The sequence below is a fragment of the Myotis yumanensis genome, unplaced genomic scaffold (assembly GCF_028538775.1).
Source record: "Myotis yumanensis isolate MYYU_CA2020_CCGP unplaced genomic scaffold, mMyoYum1.0.hap1 SCAF_16, whole genome shotgun sequence".
NCBI lineage: Eukaryota > Metazoa > Chordata > Mammalia > Chiroptera > Vespertilionidae > Myotis > Myotis yumanensis.
In genome coordinates, this window is record NW_027223767.1 from 3,288,788 (window position 1) to 3,308,415 (window position 19,628).

A 19,628-nucleotide genomic window follows, 5' to 3' on the forward strand; every position below is an offset into this window, starting at 1 on the left:
CTGACCAGTCCGCCTCTTCCCAAGAGTTTGGAAGGAGAACTGGGAGCATGTGAGACTCAAAGGCTAACACGGGCCAAATAAACAAGGTTTAAGTTTATGGGCCGCAAAAAACCAAAAGCTTCAATTTTCACAGAAATGTAGGTTTATTTCAATAGAGACCTGCTGAATACAAAGGGCTGGAATAAATGAGTCATCATTAACATAAAATAATAGAACATTTTAATAAAAATTAATATTTTTTTGAACATTAACTTACGAGACACTGAATAACTGCACAAATTATTAAGTGTAACACAAATAAACCTATTTTTCTTGTTCTCTGAAAATGAAATATTTCCTGTTGCACACACCAAACAAGTCAGTCCAAGGCTAATGACGTGGCCATCGGCTGCTAAAATATTTGCTGCTAGTATTAGTGGAGAGAAATGGTGCACCTGTGCATAAGGTGTGTAAGGGGAATGAATGCAACACGATTATAGTAATCAGTCATTAGCGAACGTTGTAGTTCGTTTTTTAATAACTAGAGGCCTGGTGCACGAAATTTGTGCATGGGTAGGGTCCCTAGGACTGGCCGGCAATCAGGGCCAATCAGGGCCTTCCAGCTGCTGGCCAGGGCCTTCCTTCATTCCGCGCTGCCCCCTGGTGGTCAGCGCACATCATAGCAAGTGATAAAACTCTTGGTCAAACTCCCAAGGTGACAATTTGCATATTAGGCTTTTTTATATATAGATTATGTATAACTGGATATTGTAAAAATTAAGTTATGAAATTTTTATTAAAATGTTTCTTACATACCATTATGTTGGCCATGGGCCACGAGTTTGACATGCTTGGTCTAGAACACAGGACTCAGAGGCCGTTGGCAGCTTGTTTCTCTGCAGGAGAGTGAGTGACAGGCCTGAGATGGCTGTCCTCACAGAGGCTGTTTTCAGCGTCGGCCTTGATTGGCATCTGCTAACTTGGGTTTTAGGACGGTTTCCACCACTCCCAGCATGATGAGAGTGGCACACTGGGCTTGACTGGGTGGCACAGTGCGTGGTTTACGCAGAGCACCAGTCTCACCAGAGACAGTCTCTCCAGCTGGGCTGCCCTTGGGCTGGTGCTGGGATGTCCCTTTATGCCTCTGTCTCTCGCTGTCTTTGATCCTGTGTCCCATGTCCTATTCTTTCCTTTCTTGTTTTGGTTCCTCCAGCATCTTCCTGAGAAAGGACTCATGGAAGATAAAAGTTTATGACTTTGCATCTTTATTTACCCTGACACTTGATGGACTCATTGGATAAAATGTGTTAGGCCATAAAGTACTTTCCTTTATAATTTTGTAGGCATTGCCCCATTGCCTTTTAGTTTCCAGTGTGGCCGCAACAACAGAATCATCCCAGTCCTTTGTGTGTTATGTGTTGTCTCCAGGGGCTTGCAGGCGACCCTGGCTGGTCCACATTCTAAAACTCCAGGGGGGTGTGCCTCACCCGCCAGGCCCTCGCTGCACCTCCTCAATAAGATAACTCATGACTTAGTTTTCTTAAATGATTTTGTTGGTGATTTCTACTGTTTTCTTTCCGGAACTCCTCCTAGCCTGGTCCTCTAATTATATCTCTCTTCAACTTTTTTCCATTTCTTTGTTTTGCAGTTTTGTTTGAGACACTTCCTTAACTTCATCTTCCCAAATCTATTAAATGTTTTATTTCTGCCTCCACTGCCAAGCCACTCTCCCATCCTCTGGAGTGATGGGCCCAGAGTTCGCTGCAGTGCTCGGTCCCCCAGGACAGCATGAGGGCTATTTAAGCAATCACAGCCTGGGAGCATCTGCAGGATGTTTTTGCTGTTCTCTTATTCATGAAATGTTCATCTGGGAAAAGACGTTATCTAGCCACAGACGCTTATGACTTCAGAGACTGAATCCCATCTTTCTGGGAAGTGGGAGGTGAAGATTGTCTGTCCAGCATAAATTAAACTTGGTCTTGGAACTAAATTCTGTAGAACAAATTATTTAGTTTTCATGTGTTGTAACTGGACAAACAATGGGTCCGTACTGCCTGTCACTACTCGAGCCAATTAAGCAGAGACAGGGTTGAATCATATATGAGCATTTATTCCAATATTGCTGGCAGTATGGGAGAGCAGCAGGTTAGCCACAGAAATCTGCTCTGCAGCCCTCCATTAGCCAGCTGCTTATATGGCAAAGGGCAGTGTACAGATATGCAAAAAGACTAGGGGTCTTCACAGGGCTTAGTGATGTGCAAGGGCTGGGGTCACAGGGGAAACAGCCAAAGGGAGTGCCAGGTGGGCAGTGAACAGGTGAGCAGGCTGGAGGTCTGCAAAGGCCTGCAGGTGTGCAAAACCGACTAGGGACCTTCATAGGCCTGGCGACTCTGGCTTCTGCAGCTCAGTTGTTCATCTTTGCATGATGACAGGCAGCTCCAAATGGGGGGAAGGCTCCAGGGCAGCTGCAGCCAGGGTAGAACGTGCCTTTTTTAATCAGAATAAACCAATCCTGGCTAACAGAGCATGGCTCATATTTCTTACAGTTCTAGCTGGTTCCCCAGCATTCTGTTTCTGGCCCCTTGCGGTATTATTTTCATAGTAAGCACATCCAAAAATATGGAAGTGCTGTTTCCCTTAAAACAGATTCTCCCTTACTAAAAATAATCCAGTTGGAATGCTGGAGCATCAGAGCGTGGAAAAGAACCACGCAGTTCTCTGAACTCTGTGGATCCTCCTAGGAATGTGTAGGGAGTGAGCAGCCATCATGTTGTGGGTGGGGTGTCTAACGTACAAGGTGGGAGACCTCTTTGAGGGCAGTTTGGTAGAATCCAGCGTAACTCATCCCACGTGTGTGCGGAGTAGTTACAGAAGACTGGAAACAGCATAAGCAGCCCGTTGTATCCATTCTATGAAGACCTTTACGTGACCATTAGAAGAGAACAAAGCAGCTAATGGTGGTGAAAAATGAGCTAGTATTTCTTGACTATTCACCATATGACAGGTGCTACTCCAAATGCTTCCCATGTGACTTGTGCGTGTAATGTGCACTGCAGTCCTGGGAGGGGCCTGCTCCATGCCCACTGTAAGGGCGAGGAAACCAGCGTGAAGAGGGTACGTAAACGATCACACTGATGCAACTAGTAAGTGATCGCCAGGGTCTGTCTGTCTGGTTTCATAATCCATCTCTTAGTCTCTGAGCTTCACTCGTTCTGTGTGTTGCGAAGGCCCTATCTCTTTAGATCTTCGTAAGTGGAGCAGAAAGCAGGATGCGTGCTACCATTTGCATAAAAAGAGGAAGGAAGTGTGTGTGTGTGTGTGTGTGTGTGTGTGTGTGTTCGCACAGAGTGGTGCTGTCCAATATGGTGGCCCCTAGCCACATGTGGCTCCTACACGTATAAGGTGGCTAACTGAAGTTTAAATTTTACTTAATTTAAGCTAATTTTAATAGCCATGTGTGGCTAGTGGCTATTGTATCAGACGATGCAGGGTAAGGCTTATATGGAAGAGTGCAAAAGATCATTTTATCTTGTGGTTTTCAAACTCTAGCAAAAGCTCTGCAGACACTGTGGTTGGAAGACAGGTTCCACGCTGCTCATTTCAAAACCACTCCTATATGCAGCGGTTTCATTAGATGAGGAAACTGAAAGCCAGAGAGTGGGGTCCTGCCTGAAGTCGCAGTCACAGCTGCTGCAGGGGCAGGCGGAGGGCCTGGGAGGGGGCGCTAGGCAACTCCCCTCTTTTCCTCCCCAGAGGGATTTGCATCTCAGCTGCCAAGGCTGTATTCAATCAGATGATCAGCTCAAAGGCAACAAAAAACAGACTCTGCAGTGTTTTCAGGCCTCCACGTTCCAGACTCAGGCTTGTCTTGCCCCACCTGCTCCACTGTGTGTGGTGAGCCCGCGCCAGGGACCAGGCTGCGTGACGGTGTCTGCCCCTGGGCACCGCGCAGAGGCCTGGAGGAGGCTTGCGGCTGTGGTTACCCACTAAGCCATGATTGGCTCCACCTTCAGCCTGGAGAGCTGACCTGGGAGTTTCCTTCCTGTTTCCTTGGGTGACTGGTGACAGAGATAGCTCATCTCAGCTGGGAGAAGGTGGGTTTAGGGTGCTAATGGATTACTGAGCCTAGAAAGTGGGTGATGGGATAATTCTAGGATGAGTGGAACCAGCATATCTGCATGACCTTTTTTAGAAAAAGTCAGGCAAGATGAGAGTCATGGGACCATGACCTTTTTTAGAAAAAGTAAGGCAAGATAACAAGTGAAAGTAGTGAAAATGAGGTCATCAACTCAACAGAAAGGCTGTGGAGGAAAGCAGGCGGAGACAATTGCAGAAGAGTGTTTCTCCAGAATCTGGGGCGCGGCCTAGGTCTGACCTGGGGCCAGGCCGTGGCAGAGTCTTGGGAGCCAGGCCGAGGGGCGCAGAGGCTGCTCGGCAGCTGTGGAGGGCCCGCATTCCCAGGCTGAGCATTCATCCTCTGTGGGCGGAGCGAGGGCGCTGGCGTGGGCGTGGACCTAACTGGATGGTTTAGAAGGCGTTGGGCTGGGGCAGTTGCAGTGAAACCAGACCAGGGAGGAAACGTTGGGGGACTCCAGTGTTTGTGATGAGAAGGAGGAAGCGGGAAAGATACAGCTGCAGCCACTCTTCTGATGGCAGCGCCCTGTGGGTTCTGCCTCCAGGGAGGGGTTGTGCTGCGTCCGCCTGCAGGTCCTGAGCCAGAGCAGCCGTTGTCATTAGAGAGCTCCATCAACAGAGGCTGTTCTGCCCTTCCCTCGGACTCACGCCTGGTCCTCACCACGGTGTAAGCGGGGCTGGGCCCACTCTTTTTCAGGCCTCAACCCTTAATTCCTTCAACAGGGATCAAATGAGGAAGAATCATTTTTTTAAAGTAAATTATTCTAAATTAATCTCTAAATTTAATGCAATTCCAATGAAAACCCCAACAAGATGTCTTTATTCTTGAACTTAAAACAAGTGAAAATTCACCTGGAAAGACAAACCAGTAAGCACAGCCAAGGTAGTTCTGAGAAAGAGTAACAGTGAGGGTGAGTGCCCTCGGGCAGCCGTGGAGCTGCAGTGGAAAGCTGCCGCCGCCCCCTCCCCCTTCTGCTCTCCCACCTTCGGGTTCCGGGATGGAGAGCACTAGCCGTGCCTTAGGCCTGAGCGGGGCCTGTAGCTCGTGTGTAAGAGGAGAACAGTTATTTCATTAATTAGATTGAGTAGGGCCACATTTTAAAAATTCTTAATAAATAATCAGAAGTTTCTAGACTTGATGAAATAACTGATTAAAGCGATAATATGAGTAGGGTCAGAAGAGGAAAGGAATTTCAAAGCAATTCCAAAGTAATTTGCTTGAGGAACAAGAGGTTTCCGTTCTCCCTTTGCAGCCGATGAACAAGTTAAGGGAAGTGCAAGGGAAGTAACCTCAACTCAGAAGTTAACTGTAGCTGATTGAGAAACTACCCCACAATGCAGTGGTGTGGAGTGACCGAGGCGCCTCTTTCGCTCACAAATCCGCAGCTGAGGCCTGACTCCCCTCTGCCCGGCCCTTGCCCTGCCTGGGGCCTCTCACGGCTCGAAGCTGGACAGTGGGGGCTGACCAGGCTCTTTTCAGCAAGCCCTGCCCTTGGCTGGCGGACATCCACATACGAAGCCCAGGCTCCCCGAGAGGGGGTTTCAGGAGTGTGGTCATTCCTATTACCTCACCCTGGGAGTCTCCAACTTACTTCTCTGCCTTCAAGCGATCGTTCGGGCCAGCTTGGGTCCCAGAGGAGCTGGGAGATTTCAGAGAACCCAGCACCTCTGACCTATCAGAGGGGAATGTGAGGTCTTGGCCTGCCTTTCCAGCACATTCTTAATTGCAGCTTCCTTCCCTCATCTGTTGTCAAGTCTTTACTCTTCTTCCTCAGACATATTTTTGGGAAAAAGAAAACCAAGAGGGCACTACCCCAGGGTCTGTCCCAACATAGAAACATACAATTATTAAGATTCTTATTAATTACAGGACAATAAATGACATCATTAATATTTTAGTAAGTATTACTTTTCCTAATTAAAAGTAATACATGGTCATTGTAGAACAATTGGAAAATATACACAAAAAGAAGATGAAGAAATAAGCTTAAATGTCATCTCATTTGCATAGGTTCCTGATTCTTATGGAGGCTGTTTCCACCCAGTGTTGGTGTTTCCAGGCAACAAAGGCAAATCAGATGAGCCTTGTAGCAGCAGATGCTGTGGGCGGTTGGGTTTGCTTTGCTTCTGTCCAGGGCGCTAGCTAAGAGGGCTGCCTCTGCACTCACCCTCCGGGCTCTGTCCCAGTCTCAGCCTTCCTGAGGGAAGGATCTTGGGTGGTCAGGTTCAGGGTCGGCTTCCCAGCGCCCTTCAGCTGGCCTTGGCCCAAGGAGGGCGGCATTCTGTCTCACGCAGTTCCTCCTAAGCACTCCGAGAGACGAGAGACGGAGCCTGTTCGGAGATGCTTGGAATGGTACCTTTTTTTTTACATACGAGACTTCCTTTTCCCAGAACTTGCTCTCACTCAGAAATATCTCGGAAGTATTTATATCCTACGAAAGTTAAAGATAATTTTCAGTGAGTAACTACCATCTCCTTTGGGAAAAGAATCAGCAAGTTTCTTTTCCTCCTCCCTGTGCTTTTTCCTCCCAGGAACCCTTAGAGCCACAGCTCCATAGCAGTAGCGTTCTTTGTAACAGTCCCGTTCAGTCCCTAAGATGATCAGGGTCTGCCTGTCTTTCTTTTTTGCTTCCCTCCTCCCTTCTTTCCTCTCTTTCCCCCTCTTTTCTTCCCTCTCTTTTTTCCTTCCTTTCTCCTCTCTCTCCCCCTCCCTCCCCGCTCCCTGGTTGAGGGGTGGCGGCAGTGTGCCGCTCACTGGGTTTTCAGGAGGTGAGTGAGCCCGCATCGCTAGTGTCAGGGTTAGAGACAGGACTGTCCCTACCCAGCACCCTCCTCATCAAGGAGGACAGCGATCCACTGGGTTTGATTCAGGAAGCTAATTGAAGACACATCCTTGTCGAGTGCTTTGTTGGCTGTTGTCCGTTTTCCTCTGTTATTCTTTTGATGAACCCTGCGATTCAGCTGCGTGGGAACTGGGAAAAGGAGGGGATCGTATGAAGCCCTTGGGTGTTCGTGTTATTCTCCTTCCTTTGTCCTGAGTCAGGCTGCATCGTGAGCGTTGAGGACTGTTGCCCAAAGCTCAGCAAGACTCACAGCCCCGCTCTCCACATGTGCGTTCCTTCCTGCCCTGGTTTCCTTCGTCTCCCTGGTCAATACTGGATCTCAGCCCACATCTCTGGGCCGCACCCGCCTGGATGGGTTCAGTGCAGGGAAACTAGTCACCCAGCGCTCGCTGATGGACTGCTCTGCGCTGCCGCACGTCCCTGGACTGTCCGCATGGCCCGTCCACAGGGCCCCTGGGAAACGCCGGCCCAGGACGCCAGCGCCCTTGGTCCTTGCTGCCCCTTCCCCCTGCTCAGTGCTGCTCTCCCTGCACCCCTGGGTGTGCGGATAAGAGTCCAGAATACCACTCAGGTCATGGCAAGACAGGTCCACAGTGACCAGTAGTTCAGATGATGTGCAGGGAGAGAAAGATCTGGTAAAGCATGAATCATCTCTCCTCCCTGAGCCTTACAGAACTGTGCTCCGCTCGCTGCTCATTCACCACAGCGAGCCTTAGTGCTCCCCAGCGTGCCCTCCGCGAGCGCCGGACAGTGCGGTGCCCTGCAGGCTGGCCTTCACCACCCACCGCGTTTGAGGCGCCGCAGGCGCACACACATTTGCATTGTCCAGCCAGCTGTGTTGACTTGGGGATTATTGATTGAACACTTGTGTCCAGCTAGAATTTTAGAGATTTTCAAGTCTCTCTGCTTCAGGAAACTCGAGATAGGGTTGCTGCGCTCAGAAGTGAGAGGGGAGAGGTGGTGGGTTGGTTGGCATGTTGGTGTCATTGTTGGTGGTATTGCAGGTATCTCCCATTGCCCCAGAAGTAGGAGGGGAGAGTCCCCATTCGATGGCATAATGTTCCTGGAATGAATGTAGTATCACAGTCATGGCTGCTCTCCCTCTGCCAGCGTGGGAGCAGTCCGCAGGCCTCCTGTGGCGAATGTAGGAGGGGCCTTTCCTGGCCGGGGCTGGCTCACGACCTGAGTGGGTCTCGTGTTCCTTTCTTCGAGGGACAGGCCCGGTCTCTCCCGTGTGCAGCCCTGCCGGCCTTGCTGCGGGGCGTGGGGCTGGGCGCGGTGCGCCGTGTCCTCGGCAGGAGTGGGGCTGTGGGCTCCTGAGGCTGGAAGTCATTTTGGTTGATTTTCAACCCTGGCTTTGATCTCACCCAATTTTATATCCTAGCGAATAATTTCAAACTATTACACTTATAGGTCAAAAACTGTTCTTAAATGGCAGTTAACGAAAATACTGGGGACTCCTCGGGTCCATTTGGCCTCTCAGAATGCTTCTGAAAATTGTGCAGATAAAGAAAAATGAGGGGGTGGGGTCATCTGTGATAATGTCAACAATAAAAAAAATAGAGTTCTAACCGGTTTGGCTCAGTGGATAGAGTGTCTGCCTGCGGACTCAAAGGTCCCAGGTTCGATTCCGGTCAAGGGCATGTACCTTGGTTGCAGGCACATACTCAGTAGGGAGTGTGCAGGAGGCAGCTGATCGATGTTTCTCTCTCATCGATGTTTCTAACTCTCTATCCCTCTCCCTTCCTCTCTGTAAAAAATCAATAAAATATATTTTTTAAAAATAATAAAAAAGAAAAATGGTGTTTCGTAGCATGCATGGTACAGGAGGTGTGTGTATAAAGTGTTTCCATGTTTATCAGGCATTAGAAGCTTCTGGTATAAATTGTGAAGAAATGGAGACGAGGGGGAGGCAGAGAGAGAGAAGAAGGAGGCACAACAAACAGGAATGTGCTTTGCAGTTTGACGGACTGGGTTCCATCCTGACTCACACCAGCCATAGGGCTTCAGCTTCCTCATCCACAGGCAGGCACGGCCCACAGAGAGCGGGGTCCTGAGGTTGGAGGTTGGAGGTTGGAGGAGAGGCAGGGACAGGCACGGCCCACAGAGAGCGGGGTCCTGAGGTTGGAGGTTGGAGGAGAGGCAGGACAGGCAGGGCCCACAGTGAGTGGTGGCCCTAAGGTTGGAGGAGGGGCAGGACAGGCACATCACGGACGCTCAGCCATGTCTCTGCTTTCACCAGCACCGTTGAAGGGACTTCATCTTGACCATGGAGCATTTGGCTTTCTGTTTAACATGGGGCCTTTCCACCCGGCCGGCATGGCCCAGTGGTTGAGTGTTGACCTATGAACCAGGAGGTCATGGTTCGATTCCCGGTTGCGGGCTCGATGCCCAGTATGGGGTGTGCAGGAGGCAGCCGATCAGTATTCTCTCTCATCATTGATGTTTCTATCTCTCTCTCCCTTCCTCTCTGAAATCAATAAAAATAAAGTAAATAAAGAAATGGAGTGGGGCCTCTGTTGGAAAGGGCAGCACCGCGCCCACACTCCTCAGGAGGTTGCTGTCGGTGTAGTGCCCGCCTGGTTATGCAGGTGCCTCGGCCTCTGCCATGAGCAGTAGCCACAAACAGGTGTCACCAGGAATAACGCCTGGCTTGCCTCCCCCAGCCACAGCACCGTAGGTTAGAGGGGTGTGGGAATGGGTCTCAGAACACCTCTGTAGGGAAAGAAAGGAAGGAAGGGGTTCGGCCTTGGAGAGCTGTGTCGCCGACTTCCTGCGGCCGCCTGGCCCTGCTCCTCGCGCCCCCCGGGCCTGATGCCCACACACCTGTTTCAATGCTGAGACTCTGAGGGAAGGGGTAGGTTTTAGCCCCCACCTGTTCCTCTGCTTTTTGTAACAGACAGAACTCTTTGAAAACTTAAATCAAAGTGTTTCCTGCTTTTAAAGCAGCATCCAGGCCTCAGGGAGCAATTGGACCCAGGAAGACTTTTGAAGCCCCCAACTCCAGTGACCAGCTTCCCAGGGTCCAGCCATGCCATTCACTCTGAACAGGGAGCCGGCCCCCCAGGCACTCAGACGCCACGGAGTACAGAGCGCAGCGCCTCTCACCGCTCGGCTGTGCTTGCGTCATGAAACCAGAGCGCCAGCGCTGTGGTGTGAGGCGCTTCTGCTGGAGCCTCCTGGCTGAGTGCAGCTGAGCGCAGCCAGAGGCAGGCATGTTCCTGAAAGCGCGGCTCTGGGCGTCCGGGCGCGGCCCTCCTGGCTCTGGCTGGAAGCAGGGAGGTTTGGTGGAGGAGACCGCGTGGAGAGCCGTGTGCACTGGGCAGCCACCTCCTCTGGCCACAGCTTCTTTCCTGTGAAATGAGGCCTTGGACTTGCCTTGCCATTCATGGCCAGGAAGCTTAAGCTGAAATGGGAAATTCCAGATGAAAAGCTCAAACAAGACTATAGGCCATTTGCTTCCAAAACCCTCAGGAAACCTGAGAAGAAACATATTAAACCATATGTTTATTACACATTTCCATCTTTTATATATATATATATATATATACTAGAGGCCCAGTGCACGAAATTTGTGCACTGGGGGGTCCCTCAGCCCGACAAGCGCCCTCTCGCAGTCTGGGAGCCCTCGCTCCTTACCGCCTGCCTGCTCCTTACTGCTCGGCTCGCTGCTCCTTACCACTGAGCTCACTGATCCTTAGCGGAGGCGGGAGAGGCTCCTGCCACCGTCACTGCGCTCGTCAGCCTTGAGCCTGGCTTCTAGCTGAGTGGCGCTCCCCCTATGGGAGTCCATTGACCACCAAGGGCAGCTCTGCATTGAGCATCTGCCCCCTGGTGGTCAGTGCTCATCATAGTAACCGGTCGTTCTGGTTGTTCCACTGTGATGGTCACTTAGGCTTTTATTATGTACACTAGAGGCCAGGTGCATGGATTTGTGCACCGGTGGGGTCCCTCGGTTTGGCCTGCACCCTCTTGCAATCTGGGACCCCTTGGGGGATGTCAGACTGCTGGTTTCGGCCCGGTCCCTGCAATCCGTGCACCGGGCCCCTAGTATGCATATAAGATCTTTGGTTAATCTCTTCCCACCCTCCCCCCTTCCCCCTTCTCTCTGAGATTTATGAGTCTTTTCCATGTTTCCATGCCTGTGCGTTGAGCATCCGCCCCCTGGTGGTCAGTGCGTGTCATAGCTACCAGTCAAATGGTTGGTCACTTAGGCTTTTATATATATACTAGAGGCCTGGTGCACGAATTCGTGCATGGGTGGGTCCCTCGGCCTGGCCAGTGATCAGTACCGATGGAGGGGGTGAGGGGCTGGCCAGGGGGAGGGGCCGCAGGAGGTTGGCGGGCTGCGGGAGGTTGGCTATGGGAGCGCACTGACCACCAGCGGGCAGCTCCTATGTTGAGCGTCTGCCTCCTGGTGGTCAGTGCACATCATAGCAACTGGTTGTTTGGTCATTCAGTTGTTTGGTCGCTTAGGCTTTTATATATATAGACTAGAGGCCCGGTGCACAAAAATTTGTGCACTTGGGGGGGGGGGGGTTCCCCAGCCCGGCCTGTGCCCTCTCACAGTCTGGGACCCCTTGGGAGATAACGACCTGCTGGCTTAGGCCTGCTCCCGGATGGCAGAGGTCATGCCCAATGCCTAGGTGCAGCCCCTGGTCAGGCTCAGAGCAGGGCCAGTTGGGGAGTTGGGGCACCGCCCCCTGTCATGCACAGAGCAGGGCGGATCGGGAGGTTGCGATGCCACCCTCAGTCACGCTCAGCGTAGGGCCTATTGGGGGGTTGGGGCACCGCGCCCTGTCACACTCAAGGCAGGGTCAATGGGGAGGTTGCAGCGCCACCCCCTGTCACTCACAGAGCAGGGCCCATCAGGGGGGTTGGGGCTCTGTACCCTGTCACACACAGAGCAGGGCCCATTAGGGGGGTTGGGGCTCCATACCCTGTCATACACAGAGCAGGGCCCATCAGGGGGTTGAGGAGCTCCCCGCTGTCATGCACAGGGCAGGGCCGATCAGGGGGTTGAGGAGCTCCCCCCTATCAGGCACAGAGCAGGGCTGATCAGGGGGCTGGGGCGCCTTCCCCTGTCACGAACAGAGCAGGGCAGATAGGGAGGTTGTGGCCCCACCCCCTGTCACACACACAGCCGCAGGGCGATCAGGGGGTTAGGGCGCTGCCCCCTGTCACGCTGATCCCGGTGCCGGGAGCCTCGCTGCTCCGCTGATCCCGGTGCCGAGAGGCATATTACCCTTTTACTATATAGAATAGAGGCCTGGTGCATGGGTAGGGGCTGGCTGGTTTGCCCTGAAGGGTGTCCTGGATCAGGGTGGGGGTCCCCACTGGGGTGCCTGGCCAGTCTAGCTAAGGGGCTGAGGGCCGTTTTCCGGCTGGCGGGTGACTGAAGCTCCCAACTGCTCCTTTTTTTCTTTTTTTTTTTTTTTTTCTATTCTGGGCCAGCTTTAGCTCTGAGGCCTCGCTACTGAAAGCAGGTTTCTGGCCTTTACCTTCTGTATTTGATACAATGTTGCGGTCTGGCTGGCTGAAGCCTGGCTGACTGAAAGCCGGTTTCTGAGGTTTTGTTTAGCTTCTATATTTGTTACAATGTTTCTTAGAGTTGCAGCTCAGAGGCCGGCAAGTCAGGCGGGGAACGTTGGAGTCTGCCATCACTGGAGCAAGCAAGCCTCCCTGTTCACTTCAGTACATGGCTGCCGGCCGCCATCTTGGCTGACAGTTAATTTGCATAAGGATATGCTGATTAGCCAATGGGAAGGGTAGCGGTCGTACGCTAATTACCATGTTTCTCTTTTATTAGTGTAGATACTAGTAGCCCGGTGCACGAAATTCGTGCACATTAAAGGGGAATTAATTAGCAGAAATATTTTAATTTTGCTCTTTGCCCTTTCTGTATAATAGAAGTGTGAGAGATGAAAGGAAATTAGTAACATGTATATGAAAATAATATATAAATTTATTAATAAATAAACAGTAACAAAATGATATAACAGCAACAGAGGCATGATATAAAAACGACAAAACATGATATGAAAACAACAAAAACATGATATAAAAACAACAAAAATATGATATAAAAACAACAGTGATGCAAACAATGACTGATAAAGTGATTCAACTTATTCTAATATCTCCCTGTACACCACATTAAGAGTGAAAACACTTTCAGAATACTTGACTACTTTCCCTTGTGATGAAGTATTTAGAACTTTAACTGTAACGTCACATGCTCTTCAAACTCGAGAGAAAGCAACATATAACTGATCATGTGCGAAAACAGGTTCAGGTAGGAATATGCCTACTCTGTCTAGAGTTTGTCCTTGTGATTTATTAATAGTCATCACAAATGCTAGCATCACAGGAAACTGTCATCGAATTAATTTAAATGGGAGGCCAGTGTCAGATGGGGATGAATCAATTCTTGGAATCAGAACAACTTCTCCCTCTGCAGATCCTGTTAATACTTCAGCTTTGATAATGTTAGGTCGTAATCTTTTGATAATAAATCTGGTACCATTACAAAGACCCCATTTACTATTGAAATTTCTCAATAGCATGATGATTGCATCACTTTCAATTTTAATTTATGACACAGCATTCCCAAAGGAGTAATACTATTAAGAAATTCAATGGCAAAATTTTCCTTTTCAGCATCATCTGTTGAATCAATGGAATCATCACTCAAATATGTGTGAAAATCTCCATCGAGTATATCCAAAATGTCTTCATTTAATTTTTGAAAGTGCTCATTTTTTTGGACAAAGAATTGCACGTTTAGATATATTTTTAATATTATCTATAGATATACTATTTCCAAAGGTAGCTTCAATAATAGATCTATTACAAATCATTTCACAGGGGATTTCAATAATATCCATTCCTAAATGAAAACTGCTATCAAGTTTGCCATCTCCAAGTTTTACAAACCATTCACTATAAGCAGAATCCTCTGATCTCATATTTGTTTTAAGAGAGAACTTTCTGAAACATCTCCAAACATTACAGTACTTTAAACTCATTTGTACTATGGCCGATCCCATAGCATGCAGTACAATACTGAGCCATTTTCAAAAATCCCCTCCAAGAAGGAGAACTTTCCCACCAAATACAACATTCAAATTCATAATTTCTCTTAGTAATCTGTCTATGGCGTTTATAAAATGACTGGATGCCATGATGCATTCATCAATAATGAGAAGTTGGGCCTTTTTAATAGTTTTAGCAACTTCACTGTTTATATCGAGTCTAGAAATTGAAGTTTCATTTAATGGAATTGGTCATTTATATTGGGAATGAAAGGTTCTTCCACCGAGAAGTAAATTGCAGCAATTCCTGTAGATGCTGTGGGTAAAACAGTACCACCACAACCTCTAATATAATGTATTAAAACTTTATTGTGGGGAGCCGCTACAGTGTTTTGGACAGCTTCAAGCCTTGGACTGATGAGAGGGCACAGTTCTCTCATTGCCACGTGCAAGCCCCAACTTGGAGGGCAGGGCCCTCCCAGCACAATTATAGCCAACAGCTGTAGTTGTAAGGCTTGAACCTATGGTCCAAACACATGGCCCCACGTGCCTGAGTGATGTCGGCTTGATAGAGTTCAGGTGCATGTAGTTGAGTAGGATTGAAACCCAGGAGAGTGTTGTAAACATCTTGGTCACTCCCTTACTTTGCCTCATGGCATCTGCTATAAAATAAAGACACGGCTGTGGGCGTGGTCACTGTCTCTCAGAGAAGCAGCGTCCCTCTGAGACCCAGCTTTCATTCCCTTGTCTGTCTTTTCTAAGCCTTTCAGCCGCCCCCACTCAGGTTCACCCTTGGCTGACTTTATAAAGATATGCCTCCATGCTCCGAGGGCAGGTTCCTGCCTCAAACCTCGCCCTTACCGGAAACAGCTCCAGGAAACAGCTTGGGGGAGGGTGCAGCCATTTCCAAGACAACCCCTGCAGGACTGACTTCCTTCCGGTTGGTCGCGCCTCGGGTCGTGATGTTACACTCAGGGTTTTTATATAAGTAGATAGATATACTAGAGGCTTGGTACACAAAATTCATGCACGGGTAGGTTCCCTAGGCCTGGCCAGCGATCAGGGCTGATCAAGTTACCCTGCCTCCCCGCCTCCTCCTTCCCTTGCCACCCATGTGCCACCACCACGCGATTCCCCGCCTCCCCGCCTTCTCCTTCCTCGCTCCCTCAGCGCCCCGCTGCCACCACTGGTTGCCCACCATGTCCCGCGCCACCCCCTGTTGGTCAGTGCATGTCATAGTGAGCGATTGAACTCCCTGTCTCCCGGTCAAACTCCCGAGGGAACACTTTGCATATTAGCCTTTTAGATATTTATATACACATATATAGAGATATACAGACAGTCCTCAGGAATACGTCGGACTTGAAGTATGTCGTTTTGTGGTTACGTCGCTATTTCCCATTTATTTATTTTTTAAAAAGTTTGTCATTTTGACATATGTACATATGTGCTTTATGTTATTATTTATTTACCACAAGTAAAGGTCAGGAATTGTTATCTTTCTTTTAATTTTTTTTTACTGTTTCATGTCATTACTGCTGTGTATGTGCTCCATGTGAGTGACGTAGGTGCTTATGTAGGTGGGTTCTGACCTACGGTGAAAATGATGTTATGTCATGCCGTAGGAACAGATCTCCGACGAAACCCGAGGACCTACTGTATGTGTGTGTGTGTGTGTGTGTGTGTGTGTGTGTGTGTGTATTTTAGAGAGAGGAAGGGAGAGGGAGAGAGAGATAGAAACATCAGTGATGAGAGAGAATCAATGATTGGCTGCCTCCTGCACCTCCCCACACTGGGGATTGAGCCTGCAACCGAGCATGTGCCCTGACCAGGAATCGAACTGTGACCTCCTGATTCATAGGTCAATGCTCAGCCTCTGGGCCACTGGGCCACGTTTCCGTCCTTACACACACTGAGAATTCTGTACGTCTCCCGTGCGATTGGGCCTCCTGGCCTGCTCCCCTCACACCTGCCCCTCTAGTGCCACTGCCTCTGCAGACCACGGGTTGCCGTCCAGGGCAGTGCGGACTGGGGGCGGGAAGCTTGCATTGGGCTCAAGCTGGGGGGAGAAGTAGCCAGGGTCCACTCCAGAAAACTGGCCGTCACCGCCTCCCCTCTCGGTGGCTGGTGTGGCTGCCTACCTCCCCGCGGTTCTGAGGCGGAAGAGCCCCCTGCCTCCCCGGCGGCTGCGGGGAGAGGGCAGGAAGGAGCCCCCCAGTCCCCGAGTCCTGTGGTCGGAGCAGAAGTGCTCAGAGCGGCGGGACTGTGCGCCCTTCCCTGTCCCTGGCGCAGGCTGCATCCTGCCTTTACGCAGCCAGACACCTCAGCCTGCGCGGGAAGGGGTCGTGGGCCTGGGAACCTGACGTTTCGTTTGGGACGAGCTTTGTGAGCCGGGAAGAAATGCTGTTAGGATCAGCAGAGTCGGGAGAAAGCAGCAGTGGTGACGGGGTGAGGATTTAGAGGTGGAGGCGCACCCGGCTCCCAGAACCCCAGGGGACCGTGGGAACCGTCACCCCCGAAGACTGCCGTATGGAGCGGGCCTTGGGTTTGTCATTATTCCCGGGGCTCCTGCCTGTCCTGCAGGGAGCTCCTTGCCCCATGAGCCCCAGGGTCCCGTGCGTGGTGTGCTAGCGGGTGAGGCTGAGCACTGGCGTGTGTCCTGCTGGAAGCCGCCCACTGCAGGAGAGAGTGTGGCGTAGGAGCAGCCAGGCCGGCCCTAAGGGGCTGTCCTGGTCCAGCCATTGATAATGGGGTTGCCCGTCCCTGGCAACGTCCCTGGCAACGCTGGGACGTGCAGAGCTAGTCAGGTGGTCGGCCTCCCATCCGCCAGAGGCAGACAGAAATCCCGAGTGTGTGAGCTCTGCAGCCTTTTCCTCATGCTGTCCTGTGAGCAGATTTGGGCCGCAGCATGCTGTTCTGGTACCAAAGTTAAAGGCACTCCCAGCAGACTTGCGTTGTGTCTTGTCTTGCCCACAGCAAGCCCAGCGACGGCTGCTGCCCTGGCACAGTCTCGTTCAGATTCTGTGATGAACTTTGACAGTAACGCTGCTTTCCCCACAGAACATCGACATCACCAACTTCAGCAGCAGCTGGAGCGACGGCCTGGCCTTCTGCGCGCTCCTCCACACCTACCTGCCTGCCCACATCCCGTACCAGGAGCTGAGCAGTCAGGAGAAGGTAAGCCCCATCGCCCCCTTATTCTCTGGAACACACTGGGGGTGGAATCGAAACCAGGATTCCAATAGCAGGCGTGGGCCGCGTGGGACCCCTCCGCGCATGCTCTCAGACCCTTTCACCTTCCTCGCTCTGAAGCCTTGGAACCGAGACAAAACACACACTATAACATGCTCTAGGCACCCCTATGGCTCCAATATAAGAGATCACAAGGGTTTAGGAGCCTGTGGACGAGGACCAGGTAACATTTCTGATTCTAAAGCCCAGCGTCTGTCAGTAGCAGGAGGGCAGATCCAGGAGCCTGCGGGGTAGAGGGGTGAGCGAGGGTCTCTGCAGGGCGCAGGGAGGGGACCACCAGGCGGGGCGGTCGCAGCCCTCACAGCGAAGCCCCGTCCAACAGCGACCTCGGCGCCATCCCCCTCCTGCCCCTCATTTTTCAGGCTCTGCCTTTTCCGTGTGACATCACGAAGATAACTGAGTAAACAATGGGCATAACACAACCCAAAGCGATCGGGAGCCCTCGCTAAGAGGGTGTGAGTGTGAGCCTAGGCACTTACCCACACTGTACCCACCGGTGCCTTCCTGAGAGTGTGGGTGCTCGTCCCAGGTGCCGCACCCCCAGGCTCTTTTTTTTTTTTAATATGTTTTATTGATTTTTTACAGAGAGGAAGGGAGAGAGATAGAGAGTTAGAAACATCGATGAGAGAGAAACATCGAACAGCTGCCTCCTGCACATTTCCTACTGGGGATGTGCCCACAACCAAGGTACATGCCCTTGACCGGAATCGAACCTGGGACCTTTCAGTCCGCAGGCAGACGCTCTATCCACTGAGCCAAACCGGTTTCGGCGCCCCAGGCTCTTTGCCCCCAGTCGGTGAGGACTGTGGGGAAACGAGGAGCCCGAGTGTGTGCTGCACGTGGTGCTCTGAGCGCACGAGGCGCTTCCTGGCGCTGGGTTGTGTGGTCTCCCCAGCGCCCTGCAGGTCGGGTGGGGTGGGGCTCCCAGACCGCCCAGTGCTCGGCTGCAGGGTCCTCTCCCAGAGTCCGCGCTGCTGTCAGGTGTGCGGAGGTGGAGGAGTCGCTCCAGGCAGCTGGAGCCCTTGTGGGGTCTGTGGCTCCCAGCCTCCTGTCAGAGCAGCATTCGCCTCCCAGGCCTCAGCTGTTCCCCGTGACCCCCCACTCCCAGAGGAAGGCAGCTGCACTCCGGTGGGGTCACTTGCCCACTGCCTGCTGTGGTGAGCATGCTTGAGGGGGGCTTACGGTCAGCTTGCCATAAACGTATTAAAGTTACTCATAAATGTTTTCAAAACAATGTGTAAACAAGCAAATCCAGCCCACAGTGTGCGCTGAGTACGGTGAGCCTCTGGGATCTGGCTGGGGGGAAGGGCGGCCAGGGACGCTTTTCCTAAAGGAGGCAGATTTGAAGCTGGGTTTCCAAGGGAACAGGTAATTTGAATGAAACGTACCCCTCTGACATTTTAAAATTTGTATTGATTTCAGAGAGGAAGGGAGAGGGAGAGGGAGAGGGAGAGAGAGAGAGAGAGAGAGAGAAACATCAATGATGGGAGAGAATCATTGATGAGAGAGAATCATTGATGGGCTGCCTCCTGCAACCCCCACACTGGGGATTGAGCCCACAACCCGGCATGTGCCCTGACCGGGAATCTAACTGACGTCCTGGTTCATAGGTTGATGCTCATCCAATGCGCTACGCCAGCTGGGCCTCCTGCGACATTAAGATGAGTGAAGTGTAGCTGCCTAGATGGGGGTTGGTGTAGCAACATGTCAGAAAGGGCATCAAGAGAGGCCTGTGCTGTAACGCCCGACTAAAGGCAAACCTAGAAATTGTGTGGTGTAGCCATTGATAGCCCGGAAAGTCAGAACGCAAGCTGGGCCTCCCCGACGGACACAGTCAAGCCAGACGATGTGCATGAGAAGGAATTTCTCATAAAACTAGCGAGGACCTCTTCCACACACTGAAGAGGTCAACAGTCACAGGGTGAGAGCTGTAGGCCGTGGAAGGTGTGGCCTTTTTCAATCAAACGCATATTGTCGGTCAGCAGACGAAACCTCCACTTACGTTGAACACTCAGGTGATAGAATGAAGTGTGTTTATGCCTGAGATGAAATAGTAAGGAGAGGAGAAATTCTGGACTTGGGACTCTTTGTCCCATCATTTCAGGTGAGTGCACTGTCCTAGAACAGGAAGGTTCCAGGCCTGCCCTTGTCCCCCGGACAGGACTGATGAAGCGGCGCTTTCTTCTCGCCTTGCGCTGCCTCCGTGGGCGCAGGCCCGGTGCTCCCTGCGCTGCCTCCGTGGGCGCAGGCCCGGTGCTCCCTGCGCTGCCTCCGTGGGTGCAGGCCCGGTGCTCCCTGCGCTGCCTCCATGGGCACCGCTTCTGCCTGGGCACACTCTGTGCCTCCAGCAGTGGTCTCTCCTAAGGGCCTCCCGCAGTGCCCGGGG

The 19,628-nt window shown here is 51.4% G+C and overlaps 1 protein-coding gene across 6 annotated transcripts in view; it reads left to right on the top strand.

Annotated features, from left to right (window-relative positions):
• Positions 1 to 19,628, top strand: part of SPECC1 (sperm antigen with calponin homology and coiled-coil domains 1) — a 227,888-nt gene that overhangs the window by 199,447 nt on the left and 8,813 nt on the right. For all 6 annotated transcript variants that reach the window (XM_070395183.1, XM_070395187.1, XM_070395185.1 and 3 more), the window contains one exon: positions 17,051 to 17,167. In XM_070395183.1, coding sequence (XP_070251284.1) covers positions 17,051 to 17,167 — 117 coding nt within the window. The remainder of the gene's footprint in view (positions 1 to 17,050; positions 17,168 to 19,628) is intronic.